Raw genomic sequence first — 16,362 nt, forward strand, 5'->3', positions numbered from 1 at the left:
TAAGCCAGGAATGCTGAATATTTTCTATCTGACGGCTCCAGACAGCCGAGCGCTTCCCTGATTCCCTGATACTCGGCATGTCTTGGAGCAAGTTGCTGTGGATGTTGTGCTTCATGCATTATTCCATGCCTGGTTTATCCCTGCTCACTGACCTGCTCTTTCTCTCTCCCTCCTCTCTCCACCCCCTCCCCTTGGTGTAGCTTTCGCTCCCGGAGGAACAGAATGAAGTAACGAGAAACGGCTGTGAATCCAAGGAACTGGTCTACCTTGTACAGATCTCTTGTCAGGTAAATGCCATGTTTTCTCCCCCCACCTCCTTTTCCAGCCTATGTTGCATTATGTTTGGCAACACAGCCTCCTAATATTTTGATACGACACTTTTCTGCCGCGTGTGTGGGGTTTTTTCCACTTCTTCCCTAACTCAGTCCTCAAAAGGATGCTCTCTGTGGTGCTGTCACCAGCTAATCTTAAGAAAAGGAGCATCGAGGGGAAAACAGGAGGCTGTTAAGCAAATAATCCTCGCTACGGTTTGTGCAGAGCTGCACAACGGTTAGCCTGGAGACGCGAGCGTGCGTGCTCGGGCTGCGCCTACGTGTGCCTGGCAGTGGTGGGGGAGCACCCACCGACACACGGACACGCCAGACACACAGACAGGGCAAGTACGCGAGGGAGAATCAAGGCGTGCTGCTGGCAGCCAGGAGATGGGGATTCTTCATCTCTTCCCAGTTATGTCTCCAGACATCTGGTGCGGAATTCTCCCGCTGCCTCTGCTACCGGGGTATCAAAGTGCTTCATGCCACAGATTCCCTCTCTGCTAATACGGGGATGGTGATGCTTATAAGATTATAAGATGCTACAGAACAGGTTATCGTATCTTAATATGCTGAATGAAATTGTTGTTCGTGGGAGACAGACTGCATTGACAAATTCAGTTGAGAGTTAATGCCTGTGTGTGGTCATTTGTCTGGTCTTAGCGTAGCAGTTCTTTTCATGATTCATCTCAGCACTTTGTGAGCGTCCATCTTATGAATTTATGCTCAATGCTAATGGGAGTCACCGTGGTGTCTGTCTCTTTTTTAAAGCTCCTTATGTAATTCTGACATTTCTCGGGTACAAAAAGGAAGTGTAAGGCATAGACACAGCTGTGTTACCTGCGACTGAATTGTGTGGGGTAGGGAAGTATTTGCTGTCGGATTGTGCCGGCATCGTGGCATTGGTACACACGGAAACGTGAATTTGTGGTGAACTTCTGCCCTACCTCCGTGCGCGCACTGGTGTGGGGCGTCCCGAGAGAGCCGAGGAGCGCAGGATCCTGCTCTGCTTCGGAGGTGGAGCTTGGCACAAGCTGGGCTACGGTGACAGGAACACACGGAATCATTCTCCTTAGGGGCAGGTACACGCGTGCACGTACACGTGTGTGTAAATAGTGCTCTTGGGGAGAGGGAAGAGAGGCTGGAAGTGAACATCTCTCAAACTTGCCTGTGTTGGGGCATTTTGCTAGTGCTGTTCTAACCCAGCTGTAGCCAGATTCATCCAAAATAGCCACTTTTCAGAAAACCAATCCAAGCTAACAAGCAGCACTGCAAAATTTAACGGTGGACACATGTCTGTGTCCCAGCTGAGAGCAGTACGGTGACCGAGAACGAGATTTCAATACATTTTTGAGTCCTCACATTTGGGACTGCATCCGCAGTGCTTAATGCTTAATGTTTCAGGTGAGCCTCTAGAACACAACAATAATTTATAGAACAGTTTTTCTCTAACCCTGGAGCATACCACTTCTGATCTTTCTACCTACCTTACTGACGGGACACCTTCAGGTGTAACTGTGTCCTCAAACCCCGCGGAATGTGTTTGTGCAAGAGGAAGCCCCAGGAGCAGCAAAGGGCCGGTGCAGAGCGTGCGGGGTGACGGAGGGGAGCCCAGCAGCTTGGCTGACACTTGTCAGACTCCTGGATGCTTCGCGGGGACGTTTCTGGGAATACAGTGCAGGGATGGGGACAATGTGGGGAATTCTGTGCCTTGGTTAAAGAAGATGCTGCTTAACTGAGCTGCTCTCCAGTAGATCAAGAGGCTTGAACCATGCCCAACTGCTGAGAAGTTCTGTTACCTTCTTTTTCAGTGTTACTAAAGTGAAATGAAGGTAGTTGGCCTCATCGCTTTAAAGGATGGGTACAGAACCAGCCACCTTTTCCTTTTTTTTCTATTTTTTTTTTTCTTTTTAATAATCCTTCTGGCTAGCTCGAATTTCTCCCCACCCCAAGCCTGTGATTCACCTCTCGCGTGTCAGTCTGTGTCCCTGCCTCTCAGATCCTTACAGAGCTTGAGAAGTTGTGGCATCTGGATTCAATGAAGGGAAAGGCATGGAAGGAACCGCACAGCTGAGCAGCGTTTCGACCGTGGAGATCCTTCACCCCTGACATCGCACGGCCTCTCCTAATGTCCAGGGAAAGATTCCATTCTGTCACGCGTTGGATACCAGCGGCGTCTGGATGGATTTGGCTCCCCATTAGAATTGAAGGGGAGGTGTGAAATAGCTCATGGAATGATAGTGCAGTGGGGAGAGATTTTGGCAGGATGCATCTGTATCAGGCCAAAAGTATTGAAGGAGGGAGGAAAAAAAAGGCGGCTATAAAAAAAATTTCCCTTTGCTCTCCTTTTGGATGTGCTACTAACATTGGTGTTCAGCCTGCTGCAGCAGCTGGCAGAAATCTCCATGGTTTCTCAGATGGACGGAGAGAAAACGAAGTCTGATAATTGAGGCTAAACCATATAAATTTCAAAGCTTTAAGACATTTGTGATTTGTTGCAAAACCAGATAGTGCGGTGAAAAGCAAGGGCGATTGGCCATCCTGGCAATTTTAGATTACAGATCTTAAAGAAATTGGCTAAAAACCTAGCTTTGGCGTTGAATGCGTTATACCGCTGTGCTTTGCCCAGATACGATCTGTGTGTTGTGTGGTCCATAAAAAGACATTTATTTTGTCATTTCACTCTGGAGCAGACAACAAACCCAAGCTTTTGAACATTAGACTTTTAAAACACCCGGCTCAGTCTTGGCTGTGCTTGCCAGGCTGCAGTTCGGCATTTACACGGGGGAAATTCTAGCCCACTCTTTCCCATCTGTAAGTATAATTTTAGTGGTGTAAAGAGAAGTATTGTTTGATGCCTATTTTGCAAAACCTTCCCAGATAACATTTGGGGAAAAAAAATAAAAATTGTTGGAGTTGTATTTGTGAGACGTTTCTGCTGCAAGTCAGCTTGTGAAATACAAGCTTTGAGTGAGGTTCAGAGGGGGGATTTTTAAGTCTCTATTCAGTTTTTCTTCTATTTGGAGACCTCAAAAAATTAATCCAGTTTGTTGGCTTTTAAGAAGAGTGGGAATGTAGAGAGCTGTGCTGAGTGTTGCTGAGAAGTGGAAAGATAGGACTCTTCTTTTGATTTCTTTGAACAAAGTTAAACTTGAAAACTAGTAAATGGCAAAGGTGGGGGTTTGAATTCTATTGGAAAGAGCTGATGATAGGAGGGTTTGGCTTCGTGCGGTTTTTTTAGAGCAACATAGGTGGATTTTCCTTTTTCCCAAGTAAGATTGCAGTGTTTAACTTTCATTTCTAGAAGATTGCTTTCAGGACATGTACAGTTACTGCTGTTGAAAGATTGCTGTTATTAAAAGAGAAGTAAACAAAATCCCTTTCTGTGATGGAGGGAGGGAGGGATGGAAGGAAGGAAGGAAGGAAGGAAAGAAGACTTTTAAACAATCTACAAATGCTTGAAATTTGAGGAAAGATTTTGGGGAAGAGGAATAATGTTTGGGGTTTGCACTTTCCCAAAGCACTGGCAGTACCCCACAGGCATTTCTGCTAGGGAGGAAAATATCTCTAAAGAATGGTAGAGCCTGTTTTTTCTGTAGGAGACAGAGAAACGTAAAATCCTGCGAGGTGTGGTGTGAGGAGCGTTACCCGTGAGCCTTGGGAACTCCGCCGCCAGCAAGTGCAAAGCCTTAACAATAACCGCGGTCCTTAAAGGGCCACGGGGACCGTCTGAGCCCTTCGCGAGCTCACGTTGGACCTGCAGGACCTGCACGCATGGACTGTGTGCGACCCTCACTCACTTCCACGGGGATGCGCAAAGAATTTACAAGGTCTGCAACACGTTTAAAAGGGGTTACTGTGTATGTTGAGAATAAATCACCAAGAGTAAGAGCCTGCAAAACGGTTGAAATAGGCTAATCCATCCCGCATGTTTTGTCGAGTTGTAAAGCAGGCTGAAAATCTGCCTTTTCAAGGTTTTTGGGTTTGGATTTTGCGCGACATTACAGCAGCAACTACCTGCGTGCATCTTTAAATATGACAATGTAAGAGTGGCCAATCGAAGCTTCTGTTCTGAAAAACGGAAGAAAAATTCAAAGCATGCAGTACTAATTACCACATGAGATTTGCGGCATTTCAACAGTTTAAACATCATTTATTTGTGAAATTTTGAACAGCAAGGAGAGAACAAGAGACCAGTTGTGAAAACGTTCGTGTTCTAAGGGAGACCTTCAACTCTCTCCGTCTCTTGTGTCTTTTATTGCGCGTTTCCATTATCGCAGGTAGGTTGTTGAAACAGAAATGACAGGCGCTAGAAACCAGCAATGTCAGACTGTGCAAGCGTGGGAGTGATGTTTAAAGAAGTCTTGGGACTAGATCTCGCGGCAGACCCTTAACCACAGCCTGAGTGTTGGGATCTCAGAACCGAGCCACGCTACCTTCTCCGTTCCCTGCTTTTCATGGGATAACGCCAACGTCCAGCAAAGGAAGCCTCTTTCTGCTGCAATTTAGGTAGAATTCCAAGGCTTTTCTCAAAACAGGAAGCTCTCCTGGTCCAAGAATGGGTTTTCTCCCTTTTCCTGCTGGCGTTTGCAGACCCCAGGCTGGCAGTAAGTTGAGCCCCGTGGCTTTGTTGGACAGGATGCCCCGTACTTTGCCCCGTTCCTGTTTTTTGTTCGAGGCAGCCATCGCTGTCTGTGCTGTGTTCCTTTTGATTGATAGAATAAGGTCTCTGATGGACTAGAGGAAGGCATTTACGCAAATCTGTGCCGCTTGTATCTCCCAGCTCTGCCTTGCAGGAGATTCAAGCGCGGTATCTTCTGTTTGAAGAACAGTATTTGCAAAACTCCGAAGGCAGCCCCTTCCCGCGTTCCACACCTGGAAGTGTGGTTGTGATAATAAGTGCTTCAAGGGCAGCGGTGAGAATGCCAGGAAAAAATGGGATCCAAGTGGGATCCCCACAAATTGCTTGCAGTAGGATTTTTGAGTCAAACATTCAAAAAACTTTCGCATTATTGGTTTTCGTTTGTTTTTTTTTTTTTTTTTTTTAAAAAGGCTTGTTCTTTAATATATTAATAGTTTTGTCTTGTGCGATTGAAGCTCAAATACCTAGAGAAAAACTACTGAGCAAGTGCTACCAACACTCCTCCCGTGAAAAGCTGCAGGTCTTTAAACAGGTGACTCTAGGGGCCAAATTCACACATATACACGCACATATATACTTGTGTGTCGTTTGTATACATATTTAAAAAAAAGAGAAAGGCTGGTCTCGTCTTTGTTAATGGGATATATCTATGTGGAGCACCCAAGCTGGATCCTACCCAACGCAAAATCTGTTTTCAGAATATATGTTAACCTGCTTCTCCTTTCCTAACATAGAATTCTCTGCTGCAAGGGTACGCTCTGATTCCACCGCGCGAGTTGCTTTCTACAAACCGCGTATAGGGACCCTAAAGCTTTGTCTGCTCAGAAGGGCTCAGGAAAGTTACTCTGGTTTAAAATGCGTTAAAATGCTGGTCACTGTCACGGCCTTTCCCGCGTAGCTTGTTTTCTGTGCTTCTTTTCTAACACTTGGTACCATTTGCCTGAAGATGAACACAACAAAATGCCTAGAGAAACGCAACTTCCACCGCCAGGTTTGTCAGTGAGGGTTGGGTACCTCACGTGCTTGCAAGTGTTTGAAAATCCCTCTTGTGATAGTGGTTATTTATTTGTAAGTCCCCAAAAACTTTTTAAAACCTGACCTTTTTGGATTGAATATTTTTCCAGATGTTCACAAACGTTGAAACCTCTGTCCTAAGCATTTCTCGGGCGAGGAGGGCTGTTTTACGTTAGTCAAAAGAAAGCAGCTAAAATCCTTGTTTCCACAGTGCTAATCCATCACTTGATGTTCTGTGCTGGAACGGTTGATCTTAGGTCGTATGCTACATGCCTTCTGCTCTCAGCAGCAATAAATAAAAACGAAGTGACAATAGTAACGTGGATTAATAAAGAATGGATGAAGCTGGCAAGCAGCCTGAAAAGTGCTGTTGGGCTGCGTTCAAAGCTCAGGCAATGCCAAGGTGTAGTGTCTTTGGAAAACTTGGGTCTCTTCCAGGCTTTTTGAAAGGAAACTAGCATCTGTAGGGAAGAGAGAGGAGGTATTGAATTGCATTCGAAACCTTTAAGAACTGCATAATTAACATCGATTACTCTGTAGCTGTTATGAGAATGCTAAAGGATGAATTCGTTCATTAATTGGGTTAACAATCATCAAGGACAAGGGTGTGACTGACTTTTTTTGGAGTTTTGCCGCCGAACACTGATATGGTTAGGGCAGCGCTCGCATCAGACAGGGTTAACGCTGTGGTGTGCTGTGTCCTTTCCCTGGTTTAAAAGCATATTGCCCCCTACCCTCTGTTCGTCGTGGGATTTGTGCGCAGCTCTGCGTTTGTTAATTCACGCGAGTGGTTTAGACATCTAACAAGGGAAGGAGCAGTTTTGAGGTAAAGAGGATTTTTGTCCCCTTGTCTTTGCCGCCTTTTCTTCCGGAGCGTACAGTCGGGCAGCGGGCGGGATGTCTGCGCTGGGTGCTGGGAGGAAAGCTTCCAAGGGCTGTGCTGTGTGCTTGCTTTGGCCATTTGCAGTGTCTTTGTGCTCTTCGGGACTGCGGGATGGAAGTGCAGAAGTTAGCCGTGTCTCTTGTGCTGCACGGGAGGGTGTAGTGAACCCAGGAGCAGCGTTGCACTGACCCACAGCAGCACCCATGTCTCATCTGGGCTTGGGGGTTTCGTGTCCCAGCCGGTGGGACTTGTCCTTCACTCCGTTCCCAGCTGCAGAGCAGATTCAGTGCTTTTGTGCGTAACCGGTAACATGAGATGAAAAATGACTTGGTATTTAATTTCCCCATTTGTGGCTCTCTGTTTTTTTCTCTATTTAAGTATATATTGTGAAAGAAACGGGGCCAGCAGGGTTCTTTCTTGTTCATGACTCTGGTTGCTTGAGACACAGTGACAGGGTTCTAGCTGGGCGTGGATTTGGAATTGAATGATTTATTTATTGAGCGACGCTGCAGAGAGAAATGCTGTCATGGAACTGCTTGTGCTAAAGCACTTTCCTTCAGCAGCTGCAAATTTAGATGCATTTCAAGCTGTCCCTCCAGTATACCAAAGACAGAATCACAAACTGGTTCGGGTTGGAAGGGACCTTAAAGACCACCTCGTTCCACCCTCTGCCCTGGGCAGGGACACCTCCCACCAGCCCAGGCTGCTCAAACCTAGAGACTTGCTGTGCTCTCTGTTAGTGGCTTCAACCGTCAGCTCCAGGAGACAAGTGGTCTTCTGAATTTATTTGAGAGTGGTTTTTACTAGGGAAAGAAGGTATTGGAAAAAGATCACCCCAAGTTAGCAGCCTGCCCGTGCATCAGACTCGCGTGGAGTGAGGTGGTGGAGACCTGCCGGCTGAATGAACGTCAGTGTGGCCCTGGTCTAGGAAGGGCTGATGAGCAAGAGGGAAAAGTAGTTCTCAGAATAAAATGCAGTATTGCATGAATGTGCTGCCATGGAAGTTTTTTTTAAGCAACAGAAGCTTTGACAATTATATGGTTGTTTGTTAATGTCGTGTCCTTTGGGCGTTTTGCCTTCAGAAGGCAAGCGCTGAATTAGAGAGATGAATCGTCTTGTACCCAAATTGTATCCTACTTAGCTCTGAAGCAAAAGTGAAAATCACTGTTGCAATCCAGGAGGACAGGATGGCCATTATGGTTTCTTTCTGTAAGCGATGCATTTTGGCCGGGCTTCTGATTGTCATGTGCTGCTTCATAGACGAGGCTGGGCCCGGCCACAAATTGAAGAGGACGGTTGGCTTTATTCTGCAGAGACATTGAGTAACTAAGCAAGCGTCAATGCCTTGCAGAGGAGCAGTTTGTCTACAACTTTACTTGTTTTACAACTTCTCCAAGAGATGGGCTTGGTTCGGGTCCAAAATAAGAGGAGGATTGTGGTGGATGTTCCTGTTTTTCTTAGCTGCCTTGATGTTTATTCCTTATGGAGAAGTTTAACATGCCTGTGTTTTTAATAGCAATATTACAGCGCCTGTTTACTTTGGAAGATTGACAGCCCTTTGGGACAGATAGTCCAAAGCACTTTCATCCAGAATCATCTTCTGCAGGCTGCAAAGTTACTTGGATCAACAAGGAATTCATGTTAGATGTTAGGTGGCTAAGCAGGCATCAGGAGAAAGACAAGGTGCGCAGTTTTGATGCCTCAAACCTGAACGACTTGCGTGGAGATAAAGCTTGTAGCCCTTGGAAGGGCGTCTACACTTCCACACAACAGGTTGCTTGGACATAAAATGTAGGACAAGCAGGTTAGTGAAGAAAAGGCACTCTCAAGGCACAGAAACTACATCAAAATAAATAGCGTGCGTGTAAAGATGCTTTAGCAGTAAATCAAAAATGTGTCGTTCTCATTGTTTGTAGCAAATATTTACTGCCAGTGAGCAAAATGGCAAAATTCTCTAATTTGGAGAGTTGTCAAAAGTTATGTCCTACAGTTACAGTGAGCGTGCCTTGCTTAGTTAAACTCTGATATTCTAAAGAAGATTTGTAATTGAGTTGTTTTGGTGATAAAAACACTGAAGTGTTCAATGCTGTTGTCTTCCTCAATAACTAGGGGTGCTTTGCCCGACTGGATTTATCACTGACTGCATGTTAAATTAAAAATAAGTTTTGTTTTAGAAGAATTAATGACAGAATTCACAGTGGGTGTGTGAACTGAGCTTGTTCCTTAAATCGTTGTATTCATTAGGGCTTTCCTTGAGTTACAGAGCAGGTTTGTGCCCCGAGTTTGTTCAGAGCCGTCAGGGAGGTGTTTCTTGTCGCTGCGTGTTATCTAACGGTGATAACGGCACCGGGTTCAGCGAACACCCAGCTCCTTCGGGAACATTATCACTGGAGGTGTGAAACGCCTCAGGATCCGTCCATCGTAGACCTGCTGTGGGTTCTGAGTTCTCCGCTTCCTCGCAGGGACTGGCAGCCCCCGGGCTTGAAAAGCTGGGGAGGTGCAGGCGGGCCATGGGATGGGGACACGAATGCAATTGTACCCTGGCGTTGTTAAGGGACTGCAGAGCACCTTTGCAATCGAGGGCTCAGGCTTGGACAGATGAGGAGGAACTGACTTTCTGGTTTTCTAATGATGCATTTTTTTAACACACTGTATTTATTTCAAACTTTGGCATTTACCTTTTTTAAGGACCCCATTAGGGATATTGGATATTAAAGATGGCCTGGCTTAAATGTTTCATCTCCTGGGTCTTGGCACCACTTTTCAGTGTTTCTTCTTAAAACTGATGCTGCCAGAAAAGCAGCTATTTTCCCTTTTGGCTCCAGCCCTGTTAACAAAACTTCTGCAAAGCTGCTTCTGTTCCTTGTGCTTTCTAGATCACATTTCACCCTTCCTTGAGTTTTGGTCAGCTACATCTTTTACATCCCTGCTTGCATACCTTTTTCCTTGAAACGTTCATATTTTCTGCCTCTGTAACCCTCCCCAGAGGAGCAGGAGTCGGCAGAGATGTTCCCTCTGACACCCTCTGATAGCCCTGGGGGGGTGCCAGGGGAACGGGCTGCAGAAGGGGCTGGGCCCGCACGTGTCCTTGGGGAAGAGCATCCCTGGAGGCAGACTGCGGGGCTTTTCTTAGATCTTAGTGATATTTTCCAAATATTGTTAACATTTTTTGCTTCATTCTGGGGTGTCAAGATAAATGGGTTTGTACACCATGTTTTTAATCATCTCCATGCTTCTAAGTTTCTGCTATCTGGTCTGGTGGGAGGCGTCCCTGCCCAGGGCAGGGGGGTTGGAACGAGATGATTTTTAAGGTCCCTTCCAACGCCAACCATTCCATGGTTTTGTGATGTGGCAGATGCACGTTCTGTTGCATGGGAACAATAACTGGGGTTATGGGCTTTTTTTCCCAGAAAAGTTTCTTGGTTTAGGACCTACAAAATCTTTCCCTCCCGGCAATTAGTGTCAACAAAAACATGCTTCTGTGCTTTGGTCACTTAAAAAAAAATAAAAAAATAAAAAGCCAGCTTCAGTGATGTGCCCAAGCAGTAAGACTTAAGAAAATTGAGATCTATATCTGCCTAAGCTTCAGCTAACCTCAGGCAAGTCATTGGGAAAGTTTTTGTTTTGTTTTGTTTTACTAACCTCAGGCGAGCCATTTTCAAAGGGTTTTTTCTTCGTTGGTTTGTTTTAAAGGATAGTGGTGCCTCCTTCCTTTGATGAAACCTTGTTTCTTCTCTGCGATTAAGCGCTGCGTAGGTTATAGCTCGTTTGGGGCACAGGGCAAAAAGGGTGTTGTATTTAAATACGCGCAATGTCCATATAATCATTTGTAAGTACATACGCAGTCACTCCTTGCCTTGCTACCTGGAGGACGGTAGAATTTTTAGTTCCCGTTACTTAGCAGTTGGTCTCTTAGTGGCTTTGAAGTATTTCCTTTGTGGCTGTCAGCTCATGTTGGGTTATTACTTGAATTTTCTGAAGTGTAGAAAAGCCGTCCCCCATGCCGTGGCCGCCCTCCCCTTCACCCCTGTGTCCCTCTGTGACCTGCTGCTCTTACGGTCTTATTTTACTAAAGAGGTGATTGATTTTGAATTGTTTAAATTATAACATGTCAGGAGAGCAGGGAATTTCATTCACATGTTGGGAGTTGTAAATCGTGCTTCGAGTTCATTAGGTGTCTGCCAGAAATAGGACTGCCATTCAGAAATTGGCTTTTTTGTGGGAGGAAAAATGCCGTTTCAAATGCCATACGCATGGTAGGTTTGCGTTAGGTCATCTCAGCCTGCCCTTTTTTCTCTGTACCTGCACGAAACTGATTGCCACCAAAGCCTGAGCCAAATATTTGCCTCCTGTCTGGGTGCTCCTGGCAAAGCTGCTTTTCTGAGTGATGGAGAAACCGCTGGAAGGTCACGGCTTATCTCAGCTCGGCACCCGGGGAGCTGTGTGTGCCTCATCGTGGGGAGTTTCCAAAAGCCATCAGAACAAGCAGAAGTACTGCTGTCATTCAGGTCTTGGGCAGCCGTGTGTTCCCACGTGTGGTTTTAGTGTTCCTATCTGTAATTGGAATCAGGGAGCACAAGGAAGTATAATTCTTAGAGGTGAAAAGCTGTAGTGGTTTCCATTAAAATCTCTGTTTTCCTGCTGATCGCAATGAATTGATAATAAACTGATAATTAATGCTAGAAGAGATTAATTTCTTCTGTGGGATAAGGCTATTAAGGATTCACCACATAAATATACTAAACTTTCTCCTTTGCCTTCTGCCTTGCGATCTGTCCATACGTATGTTCCCTTCATCTTCCCTCATGTGTCCATGTCCTGTGATCCCAGGTGGAGCTCGGAAGTTTTGTGTTTCCATCATTCTCGCCTTATTTAAAGCTCCCTCCACCTTATATTTTATTTTCTTCTAAACATATGTGCAGCTGCCTGACAGCAGAATGGAGCTTTATGTTGCCTTAGTGCAAACTCCCTTTAAGTTTTAAAGATTTATAATTTCCTTAAAGTTATAATAATACACCAGAAGTCGTGAAGTCATCCAGGACATTTTGGTAAACAGACCTAAGCTTAGATAAAGCCACCTACGACACCAGCTAAAAACACTTCCTGGGTAAAGTCTTAAGCGATGGATTTTATCAGTCGTGTTTTCTGTTTTGACTAAATTTCTAAGCCATTTTCCAGCGTGACTTGTAATAGAGAAAGGGCGGAAGGGTCACGCTGGAATAACATACAGAACCCCGGACCCAGACAGCTGTAAGTGTCACCCACATGGCAGAGTTAAACTCGACTGCTGGATGCTGGCGTTTTTCCAGCTATTTAATACGTGTGTTTTCTTACTGGAGGGTCAAACTGCAGTGACTTTTGCTATATACTTTCATCTCGTTTTCGGGTCTCCATCTCTGTGTGGACTGGTAAGGTTCATGAGAGCATCCGTGTGGATTCTCTCAGGAAATAAGCATTTGAACCAGAAAAGAAAGGTCTGTCCCTGGCTTAAAATAAATAAATCTTAGGTGCCACAGAGAAAACATGCTTAGACCGTGGGACAGGAAGGTTGTGCGTGCTGGAACTCAGTAGCACCAGGTCTGGCTTGAAGAGGCATTGATGGACAAAAAGGAGTCCCGTCTGCGCGGGTGTGGACAGATTCAGCTGGAAACAGTCTTTTTCTTACATAGCGTGAGAGGAGATCTGTACATCTTTATAATAAAATTTAGGCATATCTGTTTTATAAAGGGATCGTATCACAAATATTGCCAATAGATGAACTTCCTTTGTGTTAGCTGGATGCCTCTGCATAAGCCATTGACTGTTGGGTGCACAACAGGGGAGGAATTGCTTCTTGCCAGATCCCAAGTGAAAAACAGTTAATTCCACGTTAAAACTATTCCTGTTGGAACTGGTCTTGAGCTTATGGGAGCCCCTCTTAGAAATGCGTAAGGGTTTTGTACTGGTCAGTGGAAGGGTTTAAGAAACGATGGAGCCAAGGTGGCTTTTTTAACTATGGGAATGAAAATGCAAAGGATGTTTTAAAATACCCTCCTCTTAACTTTGCTTTTCCCAGTCTACCAGTAGCCAAGCAGTACTGCAGTAAATCAAGTCGTTCTGTTAGTGATGAAACAGCCAGCCCTGAGCTGCAGCTCTCCTGCTGTCTGGTGGGACTGGGACGGAGGGGACCAGGGAGTGACGCTGCTGCTCACTCCAAGTGCCACCAACGGAGCTGTGCTTAAGGAACTATGTGAACTTCTCCTGGCTACGGCTGTGTGTCGTCCTCCTGAGGCCATTTGACCAGGAGAGCTCAAACTATTGCTCCATGAGGAGCTGGGCTTCTGAATCCTTGGCCCTCGGAATCTTCTCTCACGTCATGTGAAGCCTGGGTGGCTTTTGATGATCTGCGATCTCGGTGTGATGGTTTTAGTAATGGCAGGTTCAAATCTCTGTCTCAGTGGAAATGAAATCATCAGTTCAGTAATCTCTAATAATTTTTTTAGCATGACATTTCTTCTTGCTTTGATAATTGGAAAAAAAATAAGAAGCTCTGTGCAGTGTGCTGAAATCTCACCAGTCTTTCATCATACATTTAATTTTACACAGCATGCAAGAGTAAGGGAGAACAGATCAAACTATAATAAGCGTAGGAATGAACCTGGATTTTCCATTTCATGAGGAATTCCATCATTGTCACAATGCTTTTCATTGTGAACATTTCTGTAAAATGAAATTCCAAATAATACTTTGATTTTCTTCAAGAGGGTTGGATTTTTAAGTCACTACTCAATTTTTCCTTTTAAAGATCATGCAACTATTTTGTGCATTATTGAAATCTTCATTTGAGGCTTGATTCTTTATGAAATTTGTCATCCTCAGGTTTGTAATTGAAGGTCCGAATCTGGGAAAACACTTGACTGTTTGCTTAACTTACCTCTGTTCTTATGTCCCACATGTGCTTCTCTAAATCAGGACCATCAATAATTAAAGAATAGAAGAATACTTACTAAATTGGAAAATTAGAGGGTGATCAAAAATTTGATTTGAGCAACAATTTATGTAAGTCATTACGAATGTGAAGAAGGCATTTTTGCCTTGTGGATATTATGTGCCTGAGGCACCGGTAATGTTTAGCTTTGCTATAAAACACACTTGACAACACGAGACCAACTTCACAGTCGCTTACTTGTTTCTACTATTTTATTAACTCTCTAAATTAAAAAAAGAACCCTTTTGCAAAACCCTTCTGGCACCTTAGAATTTGCAGGAAATGGGAGCAAGATGTACAGTTTTTGTATTGAGATAGCGAGACGTAGTATTTTTGATATTGAATGAGGTCCCTGTTGTTCGGGCTGCGTTGGCTGTGGGATGCCAGTCTGAGCTGAGAGAATTCAGATTTTACTTTCTTGTGATTTGTACTGGAGATCTGAGGGGAAGCACTAAATGTTGTCCAGTTCCTTCCGAGACTGCCACAATGATTCCTTCCTGTAAAATTAATTGCACCACTTGTAAACGCGGCCGTCTTAGTTTTGCTTTAAGATTTGTCACTTGGGCTCCAGAGCTGCAAAGACTTTGCTTAATACAACTTTTAGAACAACCTAAAGCCTGTATGATTTTTGAATTTAGTTACAGCAGACTTAAAACTGTAGGAAATTAGGAAATATTTACATTAAGGGCTTTGGAATAGCTTTCTGCTGTGTGGAAATTTGTATTACTGCTCCTGAAACTGTGTTCTCTACTAGCACATCATCTGCACAGTCATTCTCAATGGGATTGAAAATGGGCAGCCCATTCCCACAAGTTTCCTTGTGGATCTACAGACACATGGATCTGCTGGAGTGGGGCCAGAGGAGGCCCCGGAGATGCCGGGAGGGCTGGAGCCCCTCTGCTGGGAGGACAGGCTGAGAGAGCTGGGGGGGTTCAGCCTGGAGAAGAGAAGGCTCCGGGGAGACCTTCCAGCCCCTTCCAGGCCCTCAAGGGGCTCCAGGAAAGCTGGGGAGGGACTCTGGAGCAGGGAGGGGAGCCATGGGACGAGGGGGAAGGGTTTTAAAGTGAAGGAGGGGAGATTTAAATGGGATATTGTGAAGAAATTGTTTGCTGTGAGGGTGGTGAGCCCCTGGCCCAGGTTGCCCAGAGAAGCTGTGGCTGCCCCATCCCTGGAGGGGTTCAAGGCCAGGCTGGACGGGGCTTGGAGCAACCTGGGCTGGTGGGAGGTGTCCCTGCCCCCAAGGCATGGGGGTGGGATAAGATGGTCTTTAAGGTCCTTTCCAACCCCAACCATTCCGTGATTCTACAATCCTTTTGCCCAAGAGCCTGAAATCCAGGGCCGGGATTGCAGGTGTTGGGCTGCCGTACCTGGGAGTGGTGGCAGTGGTTCTGGCCTCCAGGCGCGTGCACCACCCCTCTGATGGAGGCTGCAGCTGCTCCACAGGGATAGCTCAGGGATAGCTCGGCTGGTTGCTTAGCAGCTACCGACGTGCTGCAGTTTGAAGGTAGGGGAGCGGTGGTTCTGGGTTCCCTCTCTGCACCACGCTCCGGCTGTGCCGGCTGGGTTGCTGGCTCCAGGAGTTGTGCAGCACGGGAAGGACCTCCCAGAGAGATGGTGGGGCGAGAAACACCACTGCTGCTGTGGGGTAAGCTGTCCCTGCTCCTTAATCAGCTTCCTTGCCAGCTATTAGTAGCCTCGTCACCGTGATGGTGTAGAATGGGTGTCATCAGAAGCAGGGAGAAGGCTGTCCCTGGAGTCCTTTCCCCAGCTGATCCTGCACACTCTGTCAGACGGACCCGGAGTTTGCTGACCCCAGCCGTTCCTGGCGTGTAAATTTAACTCTTAGTATCTTAATCCATGATAAAAAGAGACTGCGAATCTACGATCCAGCATTTAAAATTAAAATATCGTGGAATTACTGAGAGATTTACAATCATTTGACAAACAGGTGTGTTATTTGCGTGGGTAGCGTACGAGGTTGTATTGCAGTGTCCTGTTCGGTGCAGCGGGCTGAGGCAAGTGAAGGATGGCAGCGATTTCTCGGTCTGTTTTTTCTTACATCGGTGACTAACCCTCGCTCAGCCGAAGGTCACACTGGCAACTTCTCAAGGGAGCAATTGCAAAAGATGGAGAAATTGGAAAGGCTGTCATCTTTTGGAAGATAAATAGACTTGCACTCCGGTTTGTGTTTTTCTCCATTAGATGAAAAGGAAAATGACATAACTTATGGAAATTACAAAGCATTTATGTCCTGTGTAGACACCCTCTTTGTTGGCTCGGGAAATATGGGTGATTTCTTGTGGTATGAAAGCAGAGTTTATGGGCACAGTACACGGTCTGGAGCTGCCTTAAATAAATTTGACAGAAAATAGCTAGTATGCTGCATTATAGGCTTTACGTTTACAATTGCCTTGCAGGCTTTGGATATTAATAGGCAAGTGATGCTTATAACGTTCCTGATAAATAAATGTGCACAGCAGAGTTGTGGCTGGGAAGCCGGAGCAGGCCGTGCTTTTTTGCAGCCCAGGTGAAGAGGGCATCGGGG

At 45.6% G+C, this 16,362-nt stretch overlaps 1 protein-coding gene across 8 annotated transcripts in view; it reads left to right on the top strand.

The window, feature by feature from the left end:
- ARHGAP32 (Rho GTPase activating protein 32) overlaps positions 1 to 16,362 on the top strand; it is a 254,283-nt gene that overhangs the window by 153,674 nt on the left and 84,247 nt on the right. For all 8 annotated transcript variants that reach the window (XM_054223141.1, XM_054223147.1, XM_054223139.1 and 5 more), the window contains one exon: positions 201 to 287. In XM_054223141.1, coding sequence (XP_054079116.1) covers positions 201 to 287 — 87 coding nt within the window. The remainder of the gene's footprint in view (positions 1 to 200; positions 288 to 16,362) is intronic.

Source organism: Rissa tridactyla, chromosome 17, assembly GCF_028500815.1.
Source record: "Rissa tridactyla isolate bRisTri1 chromosome 17, bRisTri1.patW.cur.20221130, whole genome shotgun sequence".
NCBI lineage: Eukaryota > Metazoa > Chordata > Aves > Charadriiformes > Laridae > Rissa > Rissa tridactyla.